We start from the raw sequence: 21,386 nt of genomic DNA, 5'->3' as shown, positions 1-21,386 counted from the left end.
ATAAGTTTCACTAATTTATTTTGATGAAATAAATCATATTTTAATTATTTGCATTAAATAAATTCATGCTTGAAATATTCTACTTCGGAATTTAATCATGAAATAATGAAGCATTTCGTCTAGATGCCAATAAATAATATTTCTAATAATTTGCAAGTAATATGATTTTCAAGAATTACTTGTAAATTTAGAGCGCGTAATTTAAAATAAAACATCTATAAAACATGGACTGTATAAAATATAATTACTAAACAACTTTATATTTAATAATTGGAAATACTGTTTTGTGAATGAGCTTAATCAATAGTCATTTAGGCAACATTTTTTAATTAAATATATTATTTAGTCTGAAAACAAAAATTTTCTTTCCTTCCTATCTTAAACAATTATTTACGGGAATTTTTAGTATAGTCCAGTTTAAATACTGAAAATATTCTCGGCTTCTAGCATATTTAAAGAGTAAATTTTATTAACTATTTTAAGTTGTCATATTGCCATTAAATAATTTCCGAGTTTAAAGAGCAGAATAGAATGCAACCCTTGTAATGTCAGTTCAATAAAATTTCTTCATCAGGATATGTATTAGTTTAAATTTTTCCGCAAGCATTTCTTTTTTCCTCTTCGAATTAATATTATGACGTAATGCAGTAAGTTGAACATTGTGATCGATAACACGATTGCTTAACTTGGTGGCTCCATCTATTGACATTAATTTGTACTTTTTATATGAATAATTTTAATGATGTATTAATTTAACTGCAGATTCATGATGACAATTAATTTATTCACCTCAGTACCACTAAGAAATAAATCGCATTAAAGCTAAATTTTACTATAGCATAAAATTTCTCTGAATGTTGACATTCCGGTAATTTATAATGAATGGATCTGAATAACAAATGTAAGTTTTCTTTTAATAACATATAAAATACCAGTGCGCAGATGTACGCAAAAACTACCTACATAAAAAGAAAAAAATACATATAAATTAATGCATATTAATTTAAATTCGCGTACATTATTTTAATGTCATATTTTTAAAGGATATAATTTTAAGATCATTTTAGGACATGTCAGATTAATTTATAAATTTCTATGCAGCAATTTTAATATTATACTTCCTTAGTGATATCTATGAATATGGTTCATGCACTTAAATAATTTTTATGCAACTAATTTTGTTATTTTGACAAAGTTGTGAATAAGTAATCATATTTTATTCGAGGAAAGTAAATAAATATGTAATAATAGGCAGGTAATATTTTCTTTCGCGTTTAAAATTTGAAATAAGTTCGTAATAAGATTTTTGTGACTCCTAGCAATCATTTAGTTTCTTGATTTCATTTAAGAAAATATGCGTATGCTTGAATTTATTTGAAATCGATTGTTATTAATTTCAATTGATTTTCCTGTAACCTGACAAGTAACATCCTCCAATTATAATCCTTTTTATAATACATACATGAAAATCCTGTATAAAGCATTTTCGTGTTACAATAAAAAATATTGTTATATAAATAATTCACATTAAATAAAATTTCAAAACTTACTTCTTTTTGGAGAACGTTATATAATTCTGCCAAAGATTTACACTTGATCATTCTGCTGATACCAAGAAAGTTTTTTTAAAAAATGTAAAGAATATTTAAAATTTATTTGTATGTATACATAACAGAATGCTTTTGCAAAATCGAATATTATATTATAGGTAAAACGATGAAGTTTTTAAAAGCAATTAATGAAACAAAAGAGAATACAATTGTTCACATACATATTTTTATTATGCAAATACATTATACGAAATCCCTACATAAAAACGAATTTCTAAATTGGCTAGGAATCGACTTTAGAGTAGAGAATTCGAAGATTTGCTGAGTTTTGATCAAAATAAATGAGTGCAGTAAATGAATTGTCACAGGTCATAACTTACACATCATGGGGCTGGTACAGGGCGTGAGGACATCATCTCGGTACGGGGCGTCTGTTATGTCTTCGAAATTCATGATGAACATGCTGATCTCCCCCTCTTCATTCCTTATAGGCGCCGTCACCTGGCTGCACAGAAATTTGGTCCCTGTTGGCAGAAAGACAATAAAAAAGTGAAACGCTGTTCTATTTAGAATGTGTAAATTTTATGAACTTGACAAATAACTAAATTTCGTCATTTGGAAATATTAAATGAGTTCCTCTATTCGAAGCTAAATGCTTTAATGCATGTTTTAGTTATTGAACCAGCGGGAACAGAGATTGGAACCCCAGTAATTCCCTAATAATGTAAAAATGTTAACTGTAAATCCGTTTATTTTATTATGCGTTTTATTTTTTTTAATAAATACGTTTTAGCAATATCTGAAGTATAATCCGATAACAAAAAATATATGATTATTGTTTGGATATTTTAATATCTACGTCTGAAATAATAAAGGGGATTGCTTACCATAAAGGTTTTAACACAATTTATTTCTGTACTACCAACCGCCATCCTCATACGTATATATTTTCATACTTTATTCTCCCTTAGGGACACTTTCAGGACTAAAAAAATATGAACAATTTCAGCAAAAATTACTCTGCTGAACTTATTACTTTGCTTAAAAACTCACAATGTTCTCATTAAGATAGCAGTTAAGAATTAAACCTTAAAATTTTAAAACATAAATAGTTTACTGAGAAGTACAGTCAGAATATTATCCCGGTGTTGTTTTCTTTGTAAGTGAGGCAAAGATAATTTTAAACAATTGTGATCAAAATCTTTAAATAACCCTTGTTTATATGTCCAGGAAGTATTTCCAAACATGTGCTGATAATACTGTGTTGCCAAAACATATATGTATCTTCAATCAAGTTTTGGATGTACCAAATTTGGTCATGCGCGAATAAATGCACTAAGAAACATGTGAAGACTTTGCAAACAATGACGCACTGTTTAGTATTTCATAGTTTTCGCTGATAACAATGAAAGAATTTTACAAAGAAATGCACTACATCATTTTATAGCACTTAAAAGTTTTGAAAGTCTAAAAATTACTTGCTAAAGATTTTACATTCAGGAGCACCCAGACAATGAGTAATAAAAATGGCAGCTATAGAATCTTTCTCTCCAAACACGTACTACATAAGTACTTTACGCTTTGCATAAAGAATCTCTCAATAACACTGTAAAGCTAAAATTCATATAAATTCATATAAATAATTTGCTAAAATTCATATAAAATAATTTGGGATGCTAATGGAAAGAAAAAGATGTAAATCATAAATTTAAATATATATTTAGATTTATGCTTTTTAGTTCATTCGACGTCTGAATCGTCTACATTGATAAATACATATTTGATAACAGTACTCGAAAATCCTCAGCAAACGAAAATGTGTCTTACCGACAGCTGGGGGGGGGGGAATAACAAGCCTGTAAAACGCGCATTTTGGCAATAACAATGTATCGACAGCAAAACAAATACGCAAGTTATTTTCGGCATCGAGCAATATTTTCACCGCACTAGCATTTGTGTCACTTAATTAGATATTAATTAAAAAAATTAAGCCTTCACACTTTCAAATGGAAGAATATAATATCTGAAAATATTTTTTTAAACTGTGAAAATTTTATGAAATCTAAGTACAGAAATTAAAACTGCGAATCTAAGATTCATATTTTTATTTTAAAGTTTAATTGAAAGTTATTTACGAGCTGTTATTGCTTTTAGTATCGATCAAATCGCGTGTAAGATAAATAGAAATTGCTTTGTAGATTATACATATATATTTGTCTTTAAATGTTATAAAATGCTTTGCTCAATATAAGCATTTCAAAAATCATGTTCTATGCACTACTATTCTAACAATATTTTGCAATACCATGATCATTATAGACTGTAGAGTCATTAGGATTTTTGGAAGCAGACAAGATGAAAAATAGCAAACGCCTTCGCCGGGAATCGAACCACGGACTTCTGGAATACCGGTCCAGCGTGCAGAACCACTACGCCACAAAGGACGCTAAGAAGGGGGGGGGAGAAATACTTTATAAGGCAAAATGGATTCTTATAATCTATTATAAAGTCGACTAAAAAATTCTTAATTTTTACCTCAGTCGCATCTAAAATAAAATTAATGATAAAATATTGCAGAATGTCTATGATTCCTTTATTTTTATCTGTCTATGATTCCTCTATTTTTAAATTTTATTCAAATTGTAAATAATCTTTTGATATTTTGACAATTTTCGTTTGATACTATTTAAAATTAACACAAGAGAAACAAAACACATAAAAATTTAAATTCTTTTTGAGTCGAGTTTTGTTTTAAATAAGGTTATATGCTTACTGTAAAAAATATTAAGACAGTCTGCCCTAGGACAGGGATACCTTCGTGGAGGACTTCTGAAAGAAAACTATTTCGTATTCACATTACACTTACAAAATACCTGAAAGCTCATAAGTTGTTGCTATATCTTCTATACATTTAAAAAGCAAAAAAATATGTAATATTTAATATTTTAAATTAGATATATTATGAATTACAAGCATTTTTATTTAACTTAAATCAGTCATATTCAAAAGAAAAAAGTTCTTAAGAACTGCATCTGTTGCCTTTAAATAGCCCCTAAACACAGAGGGGGGTTCTATATGACCGCGCCAATATTTTAGAACTGCGAAACTGTTTATAAGTTGTATAGTTATTCTTCTCCTTTTCAGTACTTTCAAGTTAACATAAAATATAACTATTCCTAAATTTTTATTAAACTGTATCCATTAATATTTTAAAAATAATTTTAAAAATTGGGCCGCGGTCATATGGACCTCATCTCTGCGTTTATGTTATTTTTTTCTCCCATGAGGGGAAGATGGCTTTATTACTACTTGAGTGTCGAACTTGTACAAGAAATTAACTCTAGAGGTTTGACATAATGTCGGTACTATGAAAAAAATAAGAGAGAAATACCAGGTAAATTGTTTCTAAATAAAATGGAAAGTGAAGGATCTTCTCTTTATGCATTCACAGATAGAATGACTCTCGTTTCATATGTGCCTCAAAAATTAAAAAGTGTTATTCTCATTTCTTCAATGCATCATTCGAAATCAGAAGACCTTGAAACTGGGAAACCAGAAATAATAACATTTCACAATTTGACTAAATGAGGTGTAGATGCATTGGATGAAAAATTCTCTAAACATTCTACAAGCCGAAGAACAGGACGATGGCCCAATGGCCATATTCTTTACGTTACTTGATGTAAGTGGAATTAATGCGCATGTAATACCTCAGTCATTAAGAAATAATGCCTGATGGAGTTGTCATCAGAATTAGTGAAACCCCATATAGAATGATTCTTCAAAAGCCCACTGTGAAACGAGAAATAAAAATGTGCATTCAGAGAGTGCTAGGAATTTCCAGAGGAATCAATTCTAGCTCAGATGTAACTGATACCCTTAAAAGGCGTAAAACATGCTCTCTTTGTCTCCCTAGACATAGAAGAAAAACTGCCTATCTATGTTTCAGCTGCAAGAATTCAATATGTAGTGAATGTGCCAAGAGAATTTGCAAAAACTGTGTTGAAAATGCATAAAATAATGTGTTGCAGTTTTTTTTAATTTTCTTTAAATATTATCTTTTTTTCATTATATTATATAAACCAGATTTTGTAGACGGAAAACAATTAAATAGTTTATTTCGTACTTCGTTTGCAAGCAAGCAGTGTTTTTTATTTATTTGATTATGTGTTGCATACTTTTTAATACGTGATTTAAAAATTAATATTTAATGTATTCATTTTAGTGTTTTAAAAAGAATTAATTACCTCAATATAATAAGCAAAGTATATTAATGCTTATATAATAACAATAGTACATTATTTTAAGGTTTTAATTTTTTAAAATGCATAAAATAGAGCTCGATCTGAGAGACCACTCCTCTGTGTTTCCGCAACAGAAAATGAACGTCTGTACTTAAGGGTTAGTTTATTAATTATAAATAGATAGATCAAATAAGAAAGAATAATAGCATACCTTTTTCCAAATGGCAACAGACTCGGATGAGAAATGAAACAACGCAAAATCCTGTTTGAAGTCTAATAGCCCCTTTGCCCAAAAATGCGTCATGATATATCTAATTAAAAATATTAAATATTTTTTTATAAAATTACGCTATATACTTTTCTCTCTTTGCAAACGTAGGGAAGATATATAACGTTCTCACGTTTGTCTAAATGTATAGTTATCTAGTATCATATAAAATACATCGCTATTTTGCCTGTGCCATGTCTATGGATAATGTGTACTGATAAACTATATTAAAGGATAAAACAGCCTTTTCGGGCGAACGTTAAAATTTGAACCTTCTCAATTTTGTTTCTTTTCCGTTTTTTTTTTCCCTTCTTTCTTTCTCTGACTTTTTTAACAGAAAAAAATACAATAATTAAAAATCAGAAAACATTTGAAATGATAAAATATAGAAATTCATTAAAAACTACGTAAATTGATTAATAGTGAAATACAATTAACACCAATACATTTATTTGACTTTCAAAGGTCTCGCGATCTGAATAGTTACAGTTCTAAATACTCGTATTTCGAATTACAGTTTACTCTACCAAATATACAACAGGTTTAAGCTAAATTTTCTGTTATTAGTTCCACCATTGCCTATAAACTAAACTAAAGCTCTAGCCTTCTTTTTTGGGAGGGGAGGGAAGTAAATATTTTAATGACAATAAGCATCTAAATTTCTCTGGTGTGTACTTTCCCCACACCTCTCTTCTGTACCTAAAAACAAGTCCATTAATTCTTTTGATATAATTTAGTTTTGCCCGATCAAGATCCGTACCTTTAAGATTTAAAATTCCTTCTCAGCAACAAAACTGTTTATTGAAGGACACTTTAAAATTTTACTTGCATGAGTAAGTGAAGTAATTTATAACTTAACGAAAGTCACGAAAGAATATAGCAATGCTCTTGTAATAGTAGTGTAATGCTCTTGAGTAAAGGAGTTTGAAGTGAATTTTGATACCATTCTGTAAATTCGAAATTAATTTGCGGAAATTAGGTAATTTTTGGAAGCAAAAGAGATGAAAAATTAGCAACGTCTTCGCCGGGAATCGAACCGCGGACCTCTGGAATACGCGCCCAGCATGCAGACCACCACATCACGAAGGCATGCTAAGAAGGCGGGAGAAATACCTTATAATCTGTCTGTCTATATATATGTAAATGAGTTTTTCGTTCACGATAACTCTTATATAAATTTCCAAAAATTTCTATTTTCCGTAATTAAGATTTTTACAGTCATTTAAAGAGTTTATTCGATTTTGGGTGAAACTGTACTACCGAAAATTATCTTTTACAGAAAGTTCATAGCAATCTAAAATGGACAGCCGGAAAGGATACTTTACTCGCAGCTAATAACAACATTTAACGAAAACACTAATTAAAATACACCCTAAACAATTTTTGTCTGTAAGACTTTTATATCAACAAGAATAATATATCAGATTGTAGATAAAACTAATAAATCAGAAATGGTACTTTATTGAAGCTCTGCACAGATTTTCATAAAAAACATTTATTATGAGATAATTCAAAACTTCTCAGATTTGATATTTAAAATAGGCATGTGATAAACAACAACATATTACATTTATAAGCATTAAATGTATTAGAATTATATTGAATGCGAGGAGAATAATCTCATTATTAAGACGAGTTATGGTTATGAAGCAATTAAACGTATTAGCTTCAATTTTCTTTTCGTTTCACTTTTATGTCAAATAACATTCAAATAAAATGATGCTGCTACTATATATTATCGATATGTATAACTTTTAAAGAAATAATATAGCAAATATAAATAATATAATGAATACAAAAAGAAATGTGTGGCAACACTTAACTTGTACAGACATTAGGATCATTTGGAAGCAGGCAAGATGAAAAATATGCAACGCCTTCGCCGGGAATCGAACCGCGGATCTCTCAATTACGTGCTGAGCGTGCAGACCACTATACACCGATGGCTCGCTAAGAAGGCGGGAGAAATACTTTATGAACTCTCTATCAGGTATTCTAAAGATATGCTGCTTTTAAACATTTTGTGATTGTTAAGTCATTGATTTGTGGATCCGAAACACTATACGACTAGAGGATATACAAGGTTTGTTGTTTACGTGATTACGGCAAAGCCTCGGAGGCTATCTGCCTCCGAGGCTAAGGGGACAGATGTCTTCGTGGAGGATTTTCTAAGGAAAACTGGCTTCTATACACGCTACACATGGGAAAAACACAAAAAAGTCCGTGCAGCCAGACATTTTGACGGATTTGAACCTTGGACCGAACTACCAGTGTTCAGCCACTTTACTGCTTGGCCGCTGGTGGGCGGATATACAACGATCGATGTGATATTTTCAAATCAAAGCATGAAAATGTATATATATATGAACACGAATAGTTACTATTGGCCAATGTATGGCAGAACAGAATAACAAAAAAGAAAAAAAAATGAGTAGTCTTTATAGTTAACATTGAGCCATAATGTTTATAAACGAATTAGACTTTATTTACAAACTATCAGCCGGAAGATTGATAGTGCACTGAAAGCTCATTGCTTTTCTTCCAATTCCATGATTTAAAATAGAATTGGTGAATTGAAAGTATGTATTGATAGTGCACTGAAAGCTCATTGCTTTTCTTCCAATTCCATGATTTAAAATAGAATTGGTGAATTGAAAGTATGTATTGATAGTGCACTGAAAGCTCATTGCTTTTCTTCCAATTCCATGATTTAAAATAGAATTGGTGAATTGAAAGTATGTATTGATAGTGCACTGAAAGCTCATTGCTTTTCTTCCAATTCCATGATTTAAAATAGAATTGGTGAATTGAAAGTATGTATTGATAGTGCACTGAAAGCTCATTGCTTTTCTTCCAATTCCATGATTTAAAATAGAATTGGTGAATTGAAAGTATGTATTGATAGTGCACTGAAAGCTCATTGCTTTTCTTCCAATTCCATGATTTAAAATAGAATTGGTGAATTGAAAGTATGTATTGATAGTGCACTGAAAGCTCATTGCTTTTCTTCCAATTCCATGATTTAAAATAGAATTGGTGAATTGAAAGTATGTATTGATAGTGCACTGAAAGCTCATTGCTTTTCTTCCAATTCCATGATTTAAAATAGAATTGGTGAATTGAAAGTATGTATTGATAGTGCACTGAAAGCTCATTGCTTTTCTTCCAATTCCATGATTTAAAATAGAATTGGTGAATTGAAAGTATGTATTGATAGTGCACTGAAAGCTCATTGCTTTTCTTCCAATTCCATGATTTAAAATAGAATTGGTGAATTGAAAGTATGTATTGATAGTGCACTGAAAGCTCATTGCTTTTCTTCCAATTCCATGATTTAAAATAGAATTGGTGAATTGAAAGTATGTATTGATAGTGCACTGAAAGCTCATTGCTTTTCTTCCAATTCCATGATTTAAAATAGAATTGGTGAATTGAAAGTATGTATTGATAGTGCACTGAAAGCTCATTGCTTTTCTTCCAATTCCATGATTTAAAATAGAATTGGTGAATTGAAAGTATGTATTGATAGTGCACTGAAAGCTCATTGCTTTTCTTCCAATTCCATGATTTAAAATAGAATTGGTGAATTGAAAGTATGTATTGATAGTGCACTGAAAGCTCATTGCTTTTCTTCCAATTCCATGATTTAAAATAGAATTGGTGAATTGAAAGTATGTATTGATAGTGCACTGAAAGCTCATTGCTTTTCTTCCAATTCCATGATTTAAAATAGAATTGGTGAATTGAAAGTATGTATTGATAGTGCACTGAAAGCTCATTGCTTTTCTTCCAATTCCATGATTTAAAATAGAATTGGTGAATTGAAAGTATGTATTGATAGTGCACTGAAAGCTCATTGCTTTTCTTCCAATTCCATGATTTAAAATAGAATTGGTGAATTGAAAGTATGTATTGGCCACATCAGAGTTTTTTTTTGGAGGGGGGGGGGTGCTAAGCTATATTTAATTGACATTTTTCCATGATTATTAAGAAGTTTTAGAAAACATAAATGCTCATAAAACCTACCTTATCAAACTGATCTTAAATTTATTTTGCTCTGTTAAATTTCTATATATATCATAAGGTTCTCTTCTACAATACATCAGAGAAAAACTTTCCTGGATTCACATAACATTTTTCAAGCTTCCGCAAATGCAAGTGTTAGGCTGTGCTACCATGTACACTTTTAAATAGCTATTATCAAATGGATGAATTTCTTCCCTCCAAAGAAAATTACTGTTTTCTGCTAATAAAAACATCTCTATGTTATGAAAAATCGCTTTCGTAAATAGTATTTCAAAACATTTTCTTTTATCAGAAGCCTAATCTCTCAGCTAAAAGCTTTTTCTGATTATTGTCTACTCTGCGAAAAGAAAAACTATTCCTATTCGAAATTTGCAATTCAAGGAATTTTCAAGCAATAAGATATTTTTATCTTTTTTGATATATTAATTATTTTTGATGTATAATTATTTAGTTTAACTAAGAATTAAGTATCTGGCTACACTAATATATAGCTATTTAAGGTTTCCTAAAAGCGTAATATTTCAATGGCAATGCAGTTTGTGTCTAGCACTGACTTATTTTTAATTTGAAACGTGAGTTTTAAATGCTATAGTATTTTGATATTAATATGGTTTCTTTCATGGAAAATTCACTACGTAATGATTTGCAATAGACAATGGTATGTGGCATCGCCAACGATTCTCTGTAGCAGTCCACTGAGCTATTTTTACTTCCTTTTACAGGAAGTATTGTAATCGCGAAAGGTTTCAGGCAGCATATTTCAACGAAAATATCCATTTTGACCGCTATCGAATGCAATTTAACGATGTTTTTGCGTGATATCTGTACGTAAGGACAGAATCAAAGACTAGTTTCCTCCAAAAAAATTATAAAATTGCTTTAAAATTAATTCTGAAGAGAATTTTTCGTGGCGTCTGTACGAACGTATGTACGTACGTACGTATCTCGCATAACTCAAAAACGAGTTGCCTCAGAACGTTGAAATTTTGTATATACGACTGCTATAACATGTAGATGTGCACCTCGTATTTTGGTTGCTGTCGGCCGCACCAAACGTATATAAATATATTTATATATATATCCACTCTGTTACCAGGCTCAGTGATGTCAGTTTCTTTACTCGTATATGTTTGTAAATTGTACATTTTTTGCTTTAAAAATAATTGAATTATGTTGTTTTTATCTTCCGGTTAAGGTTTTTATGCCTTTAATAAATCTGTATGCAATATTTTTAGAATTATCAACAATTTTAAAGTTGTTTAAATGCCGCTAAGCCTTTTTTTTTTTGATGGCGGCCATTGATTGTTTACATTTGAAACAGCAGACTAATGGATTTGTTGCCAATCTAGAGAAACTTAGCTTCGCAACAAGAAAGATAACACCTTCATTTGTTATTGCGAATTTAAATCGTGCTTAATCCTTTCTGGAATTTTTTCGAGGAAATAAGTGTTAAAATTTACTTCGTAATTTTTAATACAGATATTTTGAGCTTTTATGTATTTTTGCCTTGTCGCGAAGTGAGAACTGAATTAATTGAATGAGAAATACTCAATCGTCTGTGAAAATCTGTTTCTTTTTTGTTTTGTTTTCTTAATTTCTTTTATACATCGTTCTAGCTTTATTATAGCATTTGAATAGAACATGTGGCAACGATTAGACAAGTCTTTAAAGGATATAAATTTTGTGCATTCTGAGTTATAATATGAATGAAATATAATAGTGTTAAGTGAATCTAACGCCAGAGTGTCGCTATGGTAAGCAAATACTAGAGTGAGTTTTCAAGAATGCATTTATTATTCTATTGTGATTTATGCGCTGTCGGCGAAGTAGATTTAATTCAATCCAATAAGTTTAAATGAAATGCAAGAAAAAATGCATATAATTTAATATTCCGTACAAGGAAGTCATGTGGTGTACACATCAGATTTTTTATATTTCTAAACGTAGACACAAGAAGACATACATATAGTTTCTGGGGTGTGACAAGTATTAACATGTCAAAACCCAGAAATAAGTAGAGTAGTAGGAGAGGAGCGGAGTGGGAGTTGGAGCTCTCTAACATAAATTTAGCACTAAACGGCAAACATAATAAGAAAAGAAAAACTATTCCAATTACGGAATAAAACGAATTTACATGTGGCGAGATGTCTTAGAAAAACCATACTGTAGCATGTACGTAATACATATAGTTATAAATATCTTTTTTTACCAAAAGTAATATTACAGATATGCAAAAAATATTATTTATGTGTATTACAGCTGAAAGGTGTTCATCATATTTGTCATGCATATTACGAATAACTGAAAGCTGAATTAAAAGTTCTATAATACGTCGAATGATAGCATTCTGGGGAACTAACAACTTGGCAGGTTACGTAGACGACAAATTAAAGATTTATATCTGTAGAAATGACAGCAGTTGCCAGATCATTTTGATACGATTATAATCTTATCTCCATAATGTAACAAATAATTATAGAAATTCACTTAAGCATCCACAAAATTATGGCAATCTATCTACATAATGCATGTTAGTATATTGACAACAGATAAGACCGAAAACCCAAAAATTTGAAATGACTTTGCTAAATGCGTTTCTAGCACCAAAACACACCGAGTAAAGAACATTTAAGAGTATCTGGCTTTATACACTATAAGGTATTTTCGCCCTCTTTTTGTCGTGCTTTAAAAATATCAGATGTCAGATATTTACAAAAATAATATCAGAAAAAGTATCAGATATGTCACATAAAATTAGTTTTTATTATCTTCAATGTTTCAGTTTTTATTATTTTCAATCCAAAACAAAAGAGCTTCTTTTTACCGCAGTTTGGTTTTGTCTGTTTTAAGTTTATGTGAATGTCACAAAACACGTTAAGACTATCTATTTAAAAGAAACTTCATTCTTTGTTAATGAAATGCACGTATTTAAATTTTCATGATTTTCAGAGCTCATTAAATTTAAAACATGCATCTAAAAGTGTTTTGCCTTTGGAAATAAATGAAGAAAGAGATAAGATTTTTTTTTACAATTGTTAGAACAGAAGAATCGCTTTTGCGGCACGCGATCAGGATGGCATTTTGAGCATCATTCTTCCATCGCTGACAAGGCTTTTGAAAAGTTCTAAAACTTACAGCCTCGCCATCAAGGCGCTTTACGGTTATTGATTCCCTAAACATTTCCTTTGCCTGTGGGTATTTCTGAAAGCTTAATTCTTTAGCGGCAGCGCCATCAGAACCGGCTGCGTTGCATTTTTTGTCACAATCTGTCTGAACTGTAACAACTGTTGAGTAAGGGATTAGGTTGTACAGTTGTTTGTCGAGAAGAAATTTCATTTCACGAATCTAATTTACATTATTATCGCTTGAAATGGGATCCTCACATTTTAGTACATTGCTGCATGGTGTTATTTAACTGGGTTAATCTACTTTTTTTTATCTGTGTGAATAAAATCTTTCCCTTATTCTGAATCCTAATTTGTTGAAACTTTTAACATATTTACAATTAATTTATGATGAAAATATAATATTCTGAAGGAAATTCTCCTAAATTCGATAAAAACGTTTTTTAAATAAATTTAGTGTCAGATTTGTTTTGCACGTATCCTTACTTAATAATGGAGCTAATCACAGCCGAAGTTTTGGCCTGTAAATCATAAGCTGGACCGAACGTTAATTTATTAAATGAAAATTTTTAAATGTTTTAGCATAAAATAGTAAATTTTTCCTATTTTTCAAAACGTTTTCGATGTTTCTTACCACCTGTGGCTAATAGATTATTTTTCAAATAAAAATATTTATCTTAATCAAAATATTTATCTTTCGATGATTTTAATTCTTTGTTGGTTGCGAGATTAAGCAATTTTTTTCTTTCCAAATACGCGCGATACCTGCCAGTCGTAAATTTGTAATGTGAGCTGCGTTTATTTGAGCCCTCCGAGGTACTTAACTGGAATACCAGCTGAGCTCGTTGATGACCATCAAAAGATTAACTGATCATAGCATCGAAATAATTCTAAAGCAGATCGAAATTAAAATGAAATGAATATAAATTTACACGGCCGGATGAATCGAAATACCTGAATAATCATGATGGCATATACACTTCATTGTTACGTATATCAAAAGTAATAATTTTTCTGTATTTATAGGAGGCGATTTTTTATTACTTTCCCGTATTTAATGAATGAAACCGAAAAAAAAATCTATTTAATTACGGAGTTTTAATTAAATGCATTAAAAATAAAGCATGATGTTTTTATTATGAAAATATGTTTGATCATTTTTTACTAAAGATAAGACTGATAGGCGCTGATAAATGGAATAAATTAGTTTAGTTTAATCGATTAGGCGAAGCAACTGGAAAGTTATCTGCATATGGGAAGAGATGTTTTCATGGAGGACTTTCTGAGGGAAACTGATTCGTATTTATGTTACACATGAGAAAAAGTACGAAAATACCCGTGCAACTGACCCGTTTGCCAGGATTTGAGCCCTAGTCCATTTACCAACGTTCAGTGATTTTACCGCTTAGCCCTTGCTGAGTCGGATTATTTAAGAATTTGAAGGCATTTCAAAGGACAATAGACGTAACAGTACAAAAATGGCATATACAAAACTTATTACATTATATTCCTTTAAGTTTCTCTTTAAAAATTTTGATTTTAAAATACGCTATTGTTACCAATCCTTCGTTTTAACTTTCAGTAATGTAAGACCAAAAATTAATCATAATTTAAATTATATTTTGATTTTTAATGCATTTAAACTATTAAATCTGAAGAAATTTTTAGTATTTTATTTCTACTCCAAGATCATCGAAATAGATGCCAGATTACGAAAATGTATTGCTTCAAAATTTATCTCCAACATCAGTGCAAAGAATTATTAAAGTAGTCGTAATTATAGCTTTATAATTAAGCGCATTGTAAACGAGACAAAGCAATAAATAAACGCATTTCTTAATAATTAGTTTGTAGATTCGTTAGGTTATTTCGAAGCAGGAAAGAGGAAATCGTGCATGCCTCGCCGAGACTCGAACCAAGGACCTCTCGAATACGCGTCGAGAGTGCTGAACACTATACCACGAAGGCATGCTAAGAAAGCGGAAGAAATACCTTATAAGTTTTTTTACTGTTTAATTATATACCTAATTCATGCAAATTGAAATGCATTTAATTTATAATATACCCAATTGATAATTTTTATGACAGTCTGAAGAATTAATTGTAATTACTAAAATATATTTCTACGCCCTATATTATGTACCCAGTACAGAATCGTTTGGAGTTCTGATCATTATTATCTTGAAACCAAAAAGTAAATACAACCGAATTCAGTTTTCTATTCGTTTTTATTTAAGAAACTTATAGAAAGGGCAGGTGTTTTGTATTTAACCTTTTCTTTTTATTGTTGTTAGCTGTTTGCTTTTACAAGCAACATTTAAGTAAACTAGGTAGTTATGACATTAATCGTAGGTTCAAGAATAATCTTTTAATATTGTTACGAATTTTGTACATAGATAGAAAATTTTAGTGAAATTGTTGTATTTTTATGTGTAATGTAACATTAACAGCCTGAGAAAAAGAATGTTCTACCGGAAAAATAAGAATACAAGGGCAATTCTATTTAACATTAAGCAAATGGCTAACTGGCTAATTTGACGACATATCGCCAAGCAGGCTACGGTTTGGGGGTTAATTTTTGTCGCCGAATTTGGCCCAAAGTCACGAAACTTGGTGACCATTTCGTGGGATTTTGGTCCGGTTCCCGTATAATAACCCGGTCCGGTAATGAATATTCTAGTTGAATAATTGTAATTGATATTATTTCAATATTAGCTGTAAAAGTATCCGGCCCTCATATACCTTACAGTAATTTCGAGAAGCAGAAAGATGATTTGCCTTTTGATATACCTCTTTCCTTATTGCTGCAACCAAGAAATGTGTCTGTGTTTTTTATACTTGCTGTGAATTTATATTTTGATGGGGAATAAACATGCAGGATGGTTACCGAAATTTGAATGTCATTATCTATATTTTGGTATATAGCGGCAAGAGGCACTTAAAATACGTGGCAAGCGTCCCCTTGAATAATTCGGTGGTAGAAAAAGAAGCATGGGAGACCTCTGGATCCGTCCACCTGGGGACACTCCTTCAAACTTGGGACTGAGCTTTACAAAAGTCATATTATCTCGTATAAAGTGGCCAAGGTTGTAGACACATTAGGATTTTGTTGGAGGCCGGAGAGATGAAAAATTAGTAACCGCCTTCGCCTTGAATCGAACCACGGACCTCTGGAATACCGGCCCAGCGTTCTACCATTACACCACGAAGCCACGCTAGAGAAGTGGGAGAAATACGTTATAAGGTTCGTGGCAATGAAATCCTGCGCTTTTCGCTGTGATTAAATTAGATGGACGTGATCTGATGTTATGACTAAAAACGTTAGGTAAGTCACAAGAAAAACAAGTCTTTGTATGCATTTCTGTTGCCGACAAAAACTGTCTTTTAAATTGTAAAATTTTAAATAAGTGGTTTTAATTTTAGATTCCATTGTGTGAAAAAGTGGGAAAAACAATGGTCTAAGAAATCCGTTGTTGATTATTTCTTTCATTTTCCAATAAAACGTCAAAGTGCAAAATGTAAAGAAATTACATCCGTGTCTTCTCTGGGATTCGAACCCGGACCTTCGGTACGAAAGTCAGAGTCACTAACTACTTTTTAGTCTGGGCGGCGCAAGTGAAAGATTGTTCGTATTAAATTGTGGACTCGTTTCAACTGAAATTACTCTTAAAAAAAGAAAACATTACTCAGAATGATAATAAATCAGTCATTCCAATTATACTTCATCAAAGATTCCTAAAAAACGTTTATGATAAATAAAATTTGCTATGATGCGTTTTAGAACCCTTGTTTCAATTTGGAATCCAATATTCTCGAAGTTTCTGACGCCCTTATTAATGATGCCTAATATTGTATTTTCTTTCTGACAGTACATGACTCCTGCCTACTTGGTAAGGATTGATTTCAGAAACTATAGATCGGAGAACTGTAGAAAGAAATTGGAAATTTTAAATCATTATTCTTTTGACTGCACTCTCACAGAACGTTTCGGTTGCATATACCAAAGGCAAGTTTCCATCGTACTTGGTGCTCAGCTATTTTGAAGAGCCACACTTTATGTAGTGGGAGCTAGGGCCACGTGGTATTTTTACATAAAACGTAAATGTGCTATCAATAATTGTTTAATCTTGGTGGCTTGTATAATTATTTTCATTCATAATGTGAAACTGACATACTGAATTATAGTTGTAATATAAAATATTGTCATGCTGATCTAATTTCCGTATGATTTTAATAGATATACCTTTTTTAAATTTCATTAACATTCCTTACATGCGCTTTGATATCTTTCTAATCTTTTGCACGTCCATTTTTTTATACTTAGCCTTTCTAATTTAAGTGTCTAATGACCTAACAGTTAGTATTTGCAAACACTGAGCTAAAAGCGTCAAATGGGACATCTATACGTTAATGGCATTAATAATAATAATAACAGTACTACTCGTCACTGTTATGACATATGTCAATGGTGTTAATAATAATAACAATGACTCGCCATTTAAGATCAGAAAACGCTCTTTATCGTAGTCTGACCCCGTGCCGTCTCACCTCGTGTGTACAAACCATTGATATAAATGCTAATAGTATTGTTAGGAAGTACACATATTGATTTTACATCACGCAGTTTGCTACAAGCAATTTATAAGGTAAATTAAAGCATTTATGCAATGTAAAATGACAGCTGTTAACGAAACTGGCAATATGCCAGTGTGTATGATTTGCAAACGAACGAAGACAATCATTACATTGCGAAAATTAAAAGTATACGATATAAAATTTTGAATAAAAGATGGTATAACCAAGAAAGTTCCGATGCATGTTCTATTCTCAGCAAATAAATAAAAAATATTGTTAAACTCTAGTTATTTTCCTATAAATTAGTCATGACACTACATCATATTTTAATCCAGAGCTGTCATGAAGTTTCCAATTGAGCAAGTTTGGTCTAGACTAGAGAGTGTTGGAGTTTCAGTTATTTATGTAGTTCTTTTTGTCAAACGTGTAACATAACAACAACTGCTCCAGTGTTTGTTTATATTTAATTCATGATCTTAAATGTAGCGGACAATGCTTGTTAATTCGGAAAGTAAAGCTGTTTTTCTGCGTGAGCAAAAAGTCATGTTTCCAGGAGCATATAAAAAAATACAACAGTCAAAAATAAACTTTTTCTGAACTTAGAAGCTCTCTAACGATGAATATATAAATAATGAAAACAAAAATGTAAATATTTCAGGGAACAATGTTTAAGACTTCCGAAATAATTTATTATATATTCAATAATTTTGATTAATTAAAAAAGTTAAAATTTTTTCGCGGTCAAACACATTTTATATAGCAGCAGAAGGCAAACATTTTACTTTTAATGCTTATGCAAACATTTATAAACTGTTTATTACGCTTTATAGCGCTTTTATAGGTACAGTACTGTGGGTCACCACAATCAAGCGCTCTAAGTAATTTATAGATGAACCTTTGCCAATCGGTACATATTGATAAAAATCAAAGCACGGTAGAACAAATAAATAAGAGATGTTTTGCCAGTTTAGACAATTCATTTTTATTTCAATTATTAGCCCAAAGGAGCGTTAGCTTAAATTATATTAATTTTGTTTTGGAATTTTGCGTTGGTTCACTATAAAAAGGATTTCAAATTGTTGTCACCAAATATTATCACCCTGCATTATATTTAAAGAAATTAAACAATGAATAATCTGAATAAATGTATATATGTTTCTCGCATTGTGATAAAACAAGGTACCTATAGACATTAAATTTTGAACAGCGTAGTCCTTCATTCAAATATGGGCATTTGGAATCTGCTTTATTATCTATTTCATATTCTCCAAAACTTTAACGAATTTTTGATTAACAAACTCAACGAATTCTAAGCACTCCGTTAACATTAACACCACGTGCGGCTTCAAGCACGGATATTTTATCGGCGAGGTTTCTTTTTTTTTGTGATATTGCTGTTAAATTGAGCTTTTTGGTTTAAATGCGAAGAACATGATATTTAATAAATAAAGTTTTTGAACGTTAAAACGTTAAAAAAAGAATCTTTTGGCTAATATAAAATCTGAAAGCTTTTAGATTTTTTTTAATCGTTTACTTATAATTAACAAATGAAAAGAAAATGTTTCACATTAATCAAAAATCCGACATGGCCACCATATGACTTACTTGTACGGCCTATTAAATTATGTACATTTTTGCTGCATTTCATTTAAACGTATTTGCCCGAATTTTATTAGAGATATATTTCTCATATAATCAATTCAGTTCTCACTTCGCGACAAGGAAAAAATACCTAAAACCTCAAAACATCTTTATTAAAATTTGTAAAATACAGAAAAATTTAAAACATCAAATAGAGTTAAAAAACAATTTTTACAATTAAAATTCGAGTTTAAATTAATTAAAATTAGGCAGAGATACAGATTTTTCGGTGCACAAATGTTTTGGCGTTACTCGGCGAAATGCCATGTTCCAACAAGATAATGTTGCACTCCGTGTTCCGACCTTCCTCGATACACAGGGTATTCGATTGCTGCCCCTGGCCTGCATGGTCTCCAGATCTATCACTCATTTAAAACGTCTGGTCATGGTTTGCTGAGAGACTGGCCAGACACCCCACTCTAGCTACTACGGTTGATGAAGTGTGGCATAAGCTTGAAGCAGCATGGAATGAGTTGTCCATTTCTGTCATCCAAATTCAGTTTGACCATGCCTAATGAGGTCTAATGAGGTTAGGTTTTAGCTGCCAAGAAAGGCAGATGTTTCTACTGATTTTGCACCCCTGTAAACCTCTAAAATGCTTATAAATTTAATCCTTTTGTCTTTATGCCATTCTCTTTATGTGCAATAAATATTTTTCTTTTGTATTTGCTTTCCTTCATGGTGTTGCAATTTTAATGGCCAGCAGTGTATTAGTATAGACGTGCCACTTGCAATATTTAAAGCAAAATTTTAATTTTCACTTCCAAGACATTAAAAATTTGAATGCTCCAGCATGGATTATAAAATCCCTGAACTACGATACATCTAATCTTGATATAATACGAAGACGTGATAGCATTAAAGAAAGATGTTCAACCAGCAGTGTTTTTCAGAATACGTAAGCAGGTTATTTTTTAGAATTTGAAGGTCACTGAGAGAAATATGAGCAAAATAAAAGCTGCTAAACTAATCAGCATTTATTGAATTTTCCCTCTTCTTACCAAGTGAAAGCAGGCTTAAGTCAAATCAATAATTTACTACGAAAAACAACAAACAGACTAAATGTTTTTGAGAGAGGTAATTAAAGAACTAACTTAAGCAAATTTATGCCACATATTAAAAATTGCGGTAATGCAGCAAACGTCATATTAATTGAAATCGAAATTCTGTGCAATCAGAATCTGCGATTTTATTCCTAAATATTTGTTCTTATTTGTAAAATTATTAATAATAATAATACAAAAATTAATAAAACACGGATCTAATGAAACATTTTTTCAGACTTTTAGTATAATTATTGTGCTTAAGTTATTTATGTGCAATTATTTGTATTATGAGTATATCGTATGCTGCATGTCAGGAGTCCTCAAGAAGTTTCATAGTTTCTGGGGGGAATACTGTCAGCCTTTTTATTTACCTGTTAAACATTTCGTTGTCTTTTGTGAATATAAAAAAAAAATTTAATTGAGTTTCTGTATTTGTAAATATTTTCTATATGTTGTCGTATTTGTAGAGTCATTAGGTTTTTCTTTTGATGCAGGAGACGGGAAAAGTATGCAGTGCACTCACCGAGGCTAGAAATCTTGGAACTTTCGAATAAGTGCCGAATGTGCTGCAGTTTCACCCCGACGGCATGTGGAAAGAAGGTAGAAAATAACTTATATGTTTAATTTACAAAACACATTAAAGATAACCTAAATTTAAATAAATTTGTACGTATGTTTCGAATTTTTCAAAGGAAAAATGTGAGACTGATTGTCTAGCAATGGGTGAAAATACCGCTTGAGGTAGGAGAGGTTGAGAACCCTTTGAGGCTTTATATTTACATATAAAAGTAAGGAGGTGATTTCTTGAAAAGAGGCCACTGCAAGAAAAATGCTAGGAATCCAAATATGCTGGAATCTCACGAAGAGTGTTTTTTTAAGATTAAAGTATGTTCACGCAAATGCAAATTATC

General features: G+C 31.0%; 1 protein-coding gene and 1 long non-coding RNA gene across 9 annotated transcripts in view; one reads left to right on the top strand and one right to left on the bottom strand.

Annotated features, from left to right (window-relative positions):
* Window positions 1-21,386, bottom strand: part of LOC118190971 (voltage-gated inwardly rectifying potassium channel KCNH6-like) — a 609,494-nt gene that overhangs the window by 321,656 nt on the left and 266,452 nt on the right. For all 8 annotated transcript variants that reach the window (XM_085811757.1, XM_085811761.1, XM_085811758.1 and 5 more), the window contains exon 3: window positions 1,931-2,074. In XM_085811757.1, the coding sequence (XP_085667883.1) occupies window positions 1,931-2,074 (144 nt within the window). The remainder of the gene's footprint in view (window positions 1-1,930; window positions 2,075-21,386) is intronic.
* Window positions 1-21,386, top strand: part of LOC146998846 (uncharacterized) — a 476,895-nt gene that overhangs the window by 235,696 nt on the left and 219,813 nt on the right. The window contains exon 2 of the long non-coding RNA XR_015039785.1: window positions 20,970-21,075. This is a non-coding gene — a long non-coding RNA (uncharacterized LOC146998846). The remainder of the gene's footprint in view (window positions 1-20,969; window positions 21,076-21,386) is intronic.

This window comes from Stegodyphus dumicola, chromosome 2, assembly GCF_044657685.1.
Source record: "Stegodyphus dumicola isolate Sdum_Otavi_A_Nest chromosome 2, ASM4465768v1".
Lineage (NCBI taxonomy): Eukaryota > Metazoa > Arthropoda > Arachnida > Araneae > Eresidae > Stegodyphus > Stegodyphus dumicola.
This window is presented reverse-complemented; position numbering and strand designations above follow the sequence as displayed.